Source organism: Corvus kubaryi, unplaced genomic scaffold (assembly GCF_017639235.1).
Source record: "Corvus kubaryi isolate FWS band 111438036 unplaced genomic scaffold, C.kubaryi_AGA036_p1.0 37398, whole genome shotgun sequence".
NCBI classification, from domain to species: Eukaryota; Metazoa; Chordata; class Aves; order Passeriformes; family Corvidae; genus Corvus; species Corvus kubaryi.
The window spans coordinates 12,003,831-12,012,767 of NW_024581137.1; the positions used below are offsets into that span (position 1 = coordinate 12,003,831).

Here is an 8,937-nt window from a genome sequence, read left to right on the forward strand (position 1 = left end):
AAAATAAGTTACATGCACACTGTAATCCATGACCTATCACCTCTTCTCTGCTCATCCAGTCAAATCTCGAAATCATGACTTGGGCAAGACTCCCAGAGAAACACTAATTAGACACTAAAGAAGCAGGGTCCTCCTAACAGTGAAGCTGTAGGAAACACACTGAAGCTCAACTCCATCAAGAAGGATGCAGCTAAATTTGAAAAAACCTGATTGTGTCCTAAACGTCCCCGTTTAACATTGCTGGAGACCCATGTTCACTGTGAGTTAGACCTGCACTTGGTTGCAGAGACAGTGTTTTCCTCTAGTTAACAGTGACTGACCAAGTTTCTGCTTGCACCTTGTCAGGACCTTAGTAGCCCCTTGGTTCTGCTTTCCCAGTTAAGAAATGGGAATGGTCCTACTGCTCTTTCCAAAGACAAAGCTAGAAAACCACCCTTCCTGCAGCTGTACTGCAAGTTTCCAAACCGCAGAAAAATCACAAAGCATTAAGTATTTCTGTTTAGAGGACGAAACCCTATGTGTAGGTACCTAGTCTGTCTCCTACAGTCACGTGGCACAAGCTTTCTGAAAAGTCAAGCAGGACGAGGTTACAGTCTTATGGCCTCTGCTTGTGATTCAGGAACAGGCAGTACGACATTACTTAATAATTCACCAATTTATTACCATAAATCAGCCAACCCATTTAATCTTTGCCACATGGAATAAAGCAAACCTTGCAGGATCTGCAGGAATGAGCTGGCAGCTCTGGCTTACCAAAATACCTGTGATCTGCAACATGAATTCAGTGACACAAAATACATGTGCAGAATAGTCAAGCAGGCATGGATTGAAACTATGTGGCCATTAAGTGCTGCCAGATGTATCAATTAGACATGTCGGGAGAAAAAAAACAATGTATGAACCAACTCTTTCCCCACTAATCTGTTTCATTTTAGTCAAGCTTTTTGGCACAAGTAACAATGGCAGCACATGGTTATAATTTTAAAAAGGAGAAAAATAATGTTTATTTTATATAGATAAACCAGCCTTTAACTATACTATTTTTCCAGCCACATTCTCAACTTCAAAGCAGATAAAAGTGACTGGTTAGATAGAGCTTTTGAACATTCAGGAAATATGCTGAAATTGCAGATGAGTGAAGTTAAAACAATGCCCAGATCTCCAATAAAACAGAAAATCCCTGCAAAGGCTACTGGGGTTATTTCAAGGGTCTGTCCTACGTTCCTATGTCTTGTTTGAGGAAGGAAGGCTGTGGGGGCTGTGGCAACAGAGAACAAGCAGGATCAAACAGCTCGGTGCATTCACCTCTGAGATCTCCTGCAGAGCACATGGCTCCAGATGCCTTCTCCACGTGTCTGGACACAGGGATAGCGTACACCCTTCATGGTCTTGCTGCAAGTCCACCCACTGCTTTTGATCTCTCCTGCAAAGACCCAGGACTTGCAAAGTACCTTGAACAAGCACTCCACCTCCTGCCAGAGGAGCAGGTGATGCCCTTGTAGAGGGGCTCAGTACTGCATCCATACGAAGCAGAAGTTTGGAAATGGAATTTAATTAACATATTATTTTATTACTTTGAAACCAACATCACCTGTTCCCCCAGCAGCAATCCTGAAAGGGTCTGGAACCCCTATCCAAGATGGGAGCAGTACCTCAGAGGAGCCCTAATCCCCAGGGAGATGGCAGTGCTCTTTAGCATTAAGCTTGGCAGCCTTCATGTGATTTTACACAGACAAAGGAATGGGCCAAATCCTGAACAGGAGTAAATCAGTCGAGTTTCAATTCACTGGAAAACTACGTAACTCAGGGTCTGTCCTGCTGCTTTCCCGTGCCAGATGGTATGCAGAAGGCAGTTCAAGGCTCCTATTAGTCTCCAGTAAGTGAAATATTGTTGGTCTCATGCAGGTGGAGGCCAAAAAAAACCAACAAAAAAGCCAACCCCCAAAACAACAGCTCTTCCATCACCCCATTTTTTTTGTCCTCTGAGGTACCAGAAAGTGCAAATTACTGGTGGCTTTACATGCATCAATTTTTCTACTGCTCTTTAAAATCTCTTTGTGAAGTGCACATAGATGATATCATCTAACAATTCCTTTTTTCTCAAGTTTTCTCTGAAGTTGCAGGAGGCAGGATTTCCTCTCCATTACATAAGGAGAAGAGGGTGGATTTGTTCTTTTGCTGTTTAAGACTTATTAGCATGGTCAGGTTACTTGAGCCAGGCCCTCTTTCCTGATCTTTTCTTGCAGGGGAATTATTCTTGGCAAGGCTCCAGCCTAACCCAATGGAGGGAGAACCACGTAGCTTTACAAAGAAAGAGATATAAAACAGATGCACCTCAGGGCCTTGCCCGACCACTGAGAGCTTCAGCAACACATGGAAACAACAAATACAAGCTGGTGGTGAGCCTCTGAAGCATGCAAGTACAACCATCACTACTACCACAATAAGTCACTACAATGTCTATTCCATGGGGAAGCAGTCCTTTTCCATCATCTTGACAGGAAATACAGCTACAAGCCTGGACGCAAGGTACCACACCATACCCCTTCCCAAGCGAAGTAACAAGCCCCAGCAGCAAAGAATTGCCCCTTGTAAAACCCCACCCCTCAGCCCAGACTAAGACACTAGAGTGGAAAGTAAAAGCTCCACCCTGTTTATTTAGTGTAGGGGAGCAATGGGAAAGCAGTTATCTTGCCTTCAGCACCTAGCGCAGGACCTGAAAAGGATTAAGTTTTCCTTGTGTCTTAATAGGAAGATGCTGTTTCAGAGAGTGGCTCAGAAACTTCTCTTTTTATTAGGTGACAAGAGGATGTGCTTAAGGTGACCTGGGGTAGGTAAAGCTAAGAAGAGGAACTTTCAAGTATGGTGGCACAGCAAGGGCTACCCAAGGCTTGCCTGTCCATCCACTGCCTCCCAGGAAGCAATTTTGGGCTGAGGTTTACCTACTGTTCCCTCAGCTGGAACACTGATTTAAGTCTCAGACACAGAAATTGAGATTAATTTCTTGCCTTTGAGAGATCTCTATGCTTTTGTCTAACCAAACTGAAAACAGCTAACCAGTTACCAACTTCGAGAAGAAAGGACTGACATGTTCCTAAGGCTTACTGTATCCGTGCCAAGAAAAAAAACCAACACCAGTGCTAAGCACAAACCTTATATTGGTATTTGTTACTCTACAGGCATGCAAATAATAACTTTTTTACAGTGAAAAGAGTTAGTAACTCGAACAACCTCCCAGGGATGCAGACAAGCCACACTACTGGAAGTTTCTAAGTGTGACTGGACACAGCGATAACTTCATCCAGGCTCCCCTTCCCAGGAAAGGCTGGATCAGATGATATTCTGAGGTCGCTTTCAACCTGGGCTCTTCTGTGGTTCTGCAGTTTTTGCAACAAGTGTTATGGCTTTATTACTTATACCTTTTGCATCTAGAAGATGTAACTGCACCAAGAAGCTCACCAAAGAAAGCAGCAGAAGGAAACACTAGCTTGAACTGTTTCACATCAGAAGGAAAACAGAGCTGGGCTCTGTGGACCTTTGTACCCACCATCATCCTGACTCACAGTCCCACTCCTTTAGACAGAGTGTAAGTTCAGGCCTTCAAACCCTCTATCAATTTTCATTCAGTCAACTGCAAAGTGTACTTACAAGAAAAAAAAAATAGTTAAGAGGTCTTCACAAAGTTGCTGCTCAGTATTATAAAGCATCATGAAAACCAGTTGGAAAACCTCCACTGAAAACCATGCTGGGGAAAGTGCACAACTAATTACTGCCCTCGGCTACTTGCAAACTTCTAAGCACACAGTCAAACTGGAGTTTGCACTTTTATGATGCCCTGTGTGTTGGTAGGTGGTGCACATGCCTGCCCCACACTTCTTCATGGGGTCGCCCAGCTGGCATCCCGACACCTGACAGCCAGAGAAAGCAGTCACAGAGTGTCACGGGAGCCATGAACTCAGTTTACAGCAAGGAGGGACAGGCCTGAGGCACATATGGATGAGGAGTGGCAAAAGTACCCCTCTATGAACCTGGGGTACGGGACAGTTCTGGGGCACTTCCACTGACCTTGGCCAGAGGAAACATCCCCTGGGGTTGGAAACATGGGGCTACTTATTCTCCACAAAAACACTCATTGCCTTTGACCTGAACTTGCCCTTTTGATCATGCTGCTCTTACCCTGTATTTTTCTTTCTTTTTTTGGTGAGAAGAAGCGGTTTGTTCCTTTATCCCCCCTGCGAATGGGGAGGACATGGAGGTCAGATGCAGTGGACGACCTGCATCCCCAGAGACAGGCCAACTCTGACTCTCTGTCAATAAAACCCAGATTTTCTGAACAACACCTGCATGAAACACCACAGGTTCGGGCAAATTCACCCCAGACTTGATACTTCAATCCAATTATGTGTCATGCTCGCCTCCTCGTTCATCGTGTTAAGCTCTTCTAAAATTACCCTCTAGTCTTCTGAATGAAAACACCTTGCTCCTTCACTTCAAATGCTGGGATAAACATAGATCCTTGTAATATGAGAAAAGAGGGTGAGGACCTTGCTGCATTTCATTATTTTTGCACTACAGCAATGAATTTCAAAATAGCTTAGCAGTAGTAGTCATGCTTACTGATTTAGTGTACATTCCCTTCACCGCTCTTCAGAAATTTAGCACTTCTGGGAACAAGCGTGAAGACTTTGAATTAGGTTTTTTTTTTTCTCTCCTCCCTTCAGCAGGTTACAATATGACATTTTCTTGCTTTTTGTTTGGCTTGAATGAAGGTCTGGCCCTCTTTCCTTTCTGCACAACTGTTCCCTCAATGCAAAGGGCTGAAAGACAGGAGGAGCTTAGTCTTCTAGCCTCACCTGGAAATGAGCGGTACTTTTCCCTGTTGTTAACACCTGAAAGAACAAGCCCAAAGGGTTTTAAAGCTCCTTGCTGTGGATGGTTCATAAACAAAAAAACAATAAAAACCAAACCCCAAAGCAAGGCCCAAAGCAAGCCTTTTAAGCGGTGTAGAAGTCCCCAATACGTCAAATTAAGATTCTTTACTGCTCTTTAGACAGTTTTACTAGTCTTCTTGACTTGCCGTGCTTTATTTCTGGACTCAAAAAGCTAGCTGAGGCAGCTCCTCCAACTCTAAGTACTGCAACAAGACAGTAGTCCAGCTCCTGAGAGCCTCCTGGACTACCTGAGACCACCCCTGACTATAAGGGACCAGCATGAAGGAGCACATTTACTCATGTACATAAGCGCAGCTGTGCACAAAGTGAAGCAGCAAGCAGCTGCCCATTAGCACAACTCGTGAGAGCACCTTTTGTCAGGCCAAACAGCCTTCAGATCAACCTCCAGCTTGGGTCATAGCTGAAGACTTGAGCAACACGTGTGGGACACCCACAGAGTACCCTGAAAACACAACCCGTGGATTTTGTGAGGCTGAAGTGCTGGTGAGCTCCATGCAGCAGTATATTCTTGCTTGGAGAAGCAAGAGGTGAACTTCTCCAGCTGACTGTCTACTGAAGTTGATTTACCTGGGCACAGATTAGTTTGCAAGGCATTTTGTCCATTCCCAGGGTATGAATGGAGCTGGGAGGGAGACCACAGAGCTCACAAGCAGAATGAAGGCAGTTTTGGGCCTCAGCTGAGGCTGTTTTACAGCTGCAAAGCTCCACCGACCCCAGCAATGCTCACACAAGCAAGAGGAAATTCCTCCCTGAGTTGCTGAGTATGGCTTTTCCCAACATATATTTTTTTCCTGCACAGTGTTGCTTTTTTCTGTTCCCACGTTTATTTTCCCAGGAAAGTTTTGCAGGCTTCTCTGTGGATGCACATTGCTTTCTCATTTCTTTCCAGCTTCTCACGTTATCACAAATTGGATGAAGTACAGAAAACAATTGCATCGTGCTCACTCTGTGTGATTGATGACACAGATATGTGCAATAAAACAGAACAAAAACAAGTACTTCTATCAGGCTTCTTTGAAACTTCAAAGTATCCAGGAGACCTTTCACAGCACCCAGCACAAATGAGTGCCTGTTGGCTAAGCTGGACAGAAACTAAGCACCATGCAGTCTAAGGGCAAAAATAAAAAAAACTGTTAGGGCCACACTCTGCATACACAGTGGCCAGCTTGGGCTAAGGCAGCTTTATTTTATAAGCCACTATCTCTGCCTAGCTTTTGTAATAGGTGGGCTGTCTTGTTCGGAACATTTTCCCCCAAAGTGCTGAAGATGCAGAAGTGACAGACAGTTAACACTTTACTGGATGAGGTCCTTAAAAATCCCACGTGTGTGTATATACATTTATAAAAAATACATAAATAAATCACCGAAGTCACTTTTCTTCCAAAACTGGATTATTAGAATAATTCTGAGACTAGTGATAATCTGAGTTTCTTTCCCCAGCAGCTCCACTCCAGCCAACCAGCTGTTTACGAAAAAAAAAAAAGAAAAAAAAACAGAGAGAGAGTGGAGACAAAGGGGAAAGCACAGGATACCTGAACTAGTGAAGCATAATACTGACAGATGTTAGGCTGAAGCCATCAGCCTAACATCTCAGTGACCCTGCTGATCATCTTCATTTTGGGGATCAAGCAGTGGTGGCTGCAAGACGACAGATGTTTCCTGTGCGGGAGCATCAGGCTCCCAAGCGGTGCACAGCAGACATATCCCTGGCCACAAATACTGTACTGCAGCACAGGATTTCGTATCACTGTCACCATCCTGCTCACACGCCTGACCTCTGCAACCACACCGACAAGATCTGTTATTCAGCATATTATTGGAAAAGGACAGAGAGAACAGTTCATCAGCACTTCCCCCCCCCACAACATCCCTTTCGCAGAAGCCCAAGAGTCCCCTGCCCCTATTCATTTCCTGCTGGAAGTCTGAATGGCAGCCAGAGAGAAAAGTTACTTTACCACTGTTGTAAACTAAATGCCAGATCAGCTGGGACAGATTTGACACATGAAAAGGAAAGGGCTAGAGTTATTTCAAGATGCTTCTTGCATTCTTACATTCCTGCGTCAAGCAGAAAGTTTACTAAGACTGACATCCCCAGCACTCTTGCCCAATTACAGACAAAAATCAAAACCCAAACTCTCAGCTTTTCATTAATACCTGAAGTACCATCCCATTGGCAACACCACCTTGTTCTGGGCCCATAAACTCAGTGCCATCAGGGCACAAGGCCTGGCACAAGGACAGCACAGCCTCCCCAGGCAGGTGCTCCATGTCTCACACCCCCAAGGATGAGCAGTCCCTCCAGCTCAGCAGATGCCCCATGACCACTCATTAACAAGCTGTGTCACCCTTGCAGGATGAGCTGTGGCATTCCACGCCTGTTACACAGCCCTTTCCCCCCAGCTTCTGGCAGGAAACGCAGCTCTCCATGACTGGTTCAAAAGGCTCTTAATGGAGAAACAATCCTTGACCAAGCATTAACAGGCCTGTGGTGACTGACTGTAACAGCCCAGGCTCCCCTGCACAGATGTGTGTACACACACACACCTCCTCAGGAGCTCCACTGCCTATGAAGGGTTATAGCAGCTTTATCGAGGGACAGCCACTACAGTCCCAGCATTATGACTCAAACAGAGTTTCATGCAAGAAGTGGAAAACATCTAGTAATCCTGGGAAGGAGTGAATCCCACTAGGATCACAACAAGACTGTACTGTGCCCAAACCTCAACGGCATGAACCTACAATCCTGCATGGAGCTGGGCCTGCAGGTCAGGTGCTGCCTCTTACCTGTTCTCCAGCACCGTCATGCACACGACCTCCCGCACGCCTGGGTTGTTGGCCTTCTCAATGGAACAGCTTTGCAGGTTCCACGTAGCCACCCTTAACACAGGTCTGCCATCTCTCACCCCCCCAAACATCTCCACAGAGGGGCGAGTGGATATGATCTGCGTTGGACCCCCAGGAGGAAAGTCCAAGTCCTCGCTCTGGAGGCTTAGAGAGGTGGGGCTGGGGTGAGGCTTGGCCATGAAGTTGAGGCCACCATTGGTGTTTGTTGAAGGGGGCCTGGAGCGCTCTGCAAAAATCTGGTGCCTGATTTTGTCCAGAAAGGAGGAATTGATGCAGTCCATCCTCACCAGGTCCTCAATACTTTTGAAGGGCCCATGCTCTCTACGGTAGTCCACAATGCTGTTAGCAATCTTCTCAGTGATGCCACGGATGCTCATGAGCTGTGCCGGGGTGGCAGTATTGATGTTGATCTTGGTGGCGGACAGGTAGTGCTCAGAGGCCGGGTCCTTGCGCAGGGAGCTGGGCGAGTGCTGCGCCGAGCTGCCCTTGCTGCTCACACAGATCTCGAACTTCACCTGCTCCAGCTTGGCCGCCCCCACCCCGCTCACCAGCGCCAGGTCCTCCACTTTCTTGAAGCCACCGATGTACTCGCGGTACTCCACGATGTTCTGGGCCACCACCCGGGTGACCCCGGGCAGGGTCATCAGCTCCTCCTCCGTGGCCGTGTTGATGTTGAGCCTCTCCTGGTTGACGAGGATGTTGCTGAAGTTGCACGCCGCGCTGAACTTGCGGCTGTGGCACAGGTCGGCCGGGTCGCGGGGGATGGAGCGGTGGCAGCCCAGGCTGCCCCCCATCTCACCGCCGCCACGGGCCGCTGCCGGAGCCGGGGGAGCGGGCGCGGGGCGCTGCCGGGGCTGCCCGCCCGCGACTCATGGACCTCCGCGGGAGGCCGGCGACGGAGGGGCACCTGCGGACAGACCCCGCACTGCCTCCTACGCCCGGTCAGCGGAACCCTGCGCCCCGCGGAGGGGCCCCCGCGCCTTTCCTCCTCCTCCCGCCCTCCTCCTCGGGCACCGCCGCTCCCCGGCGCCGGAGGAGCCTCCGCAGCCGCTGCCCGCCCGGCCCCGCTCCGGCCGCCGGCGCTCGCAGCCACCACTGCCACTGCCCCGCGCCCCGCCGGCGGTAGTAGTAGCTCTGCGGG

The 8,937-nt window shown here is 47.9% G+C and overlaps 1 protein-coding gene across 1 annotated transcript in view; it reads right to left on the reverse strand.

The window, feature by feature from the left end:
• Positions 1-8,868, reverse strand: part of EEPD1 (endonuclease/exonuclease/phosphatase family domain containing 1) — a 62,940-nt gene extending 54,072 nt beyond the window's left edge. Inside the window, exon 1 of the mRNA XM_042043003.1 lies at positions 7,737-8,868. Within this exon, the coding sequence (XP_041898937.1) occupies positions 7,737-8,590 (854 nt within the window). The 5' untranslated portion in view covers positions 8,591-8,868. The remainder of the gene's footprint in view (positions 1-7,736) is intronic.
• Between the last annotated feature and the right edge of the window lie 69 nt (positions 8,869-8,937).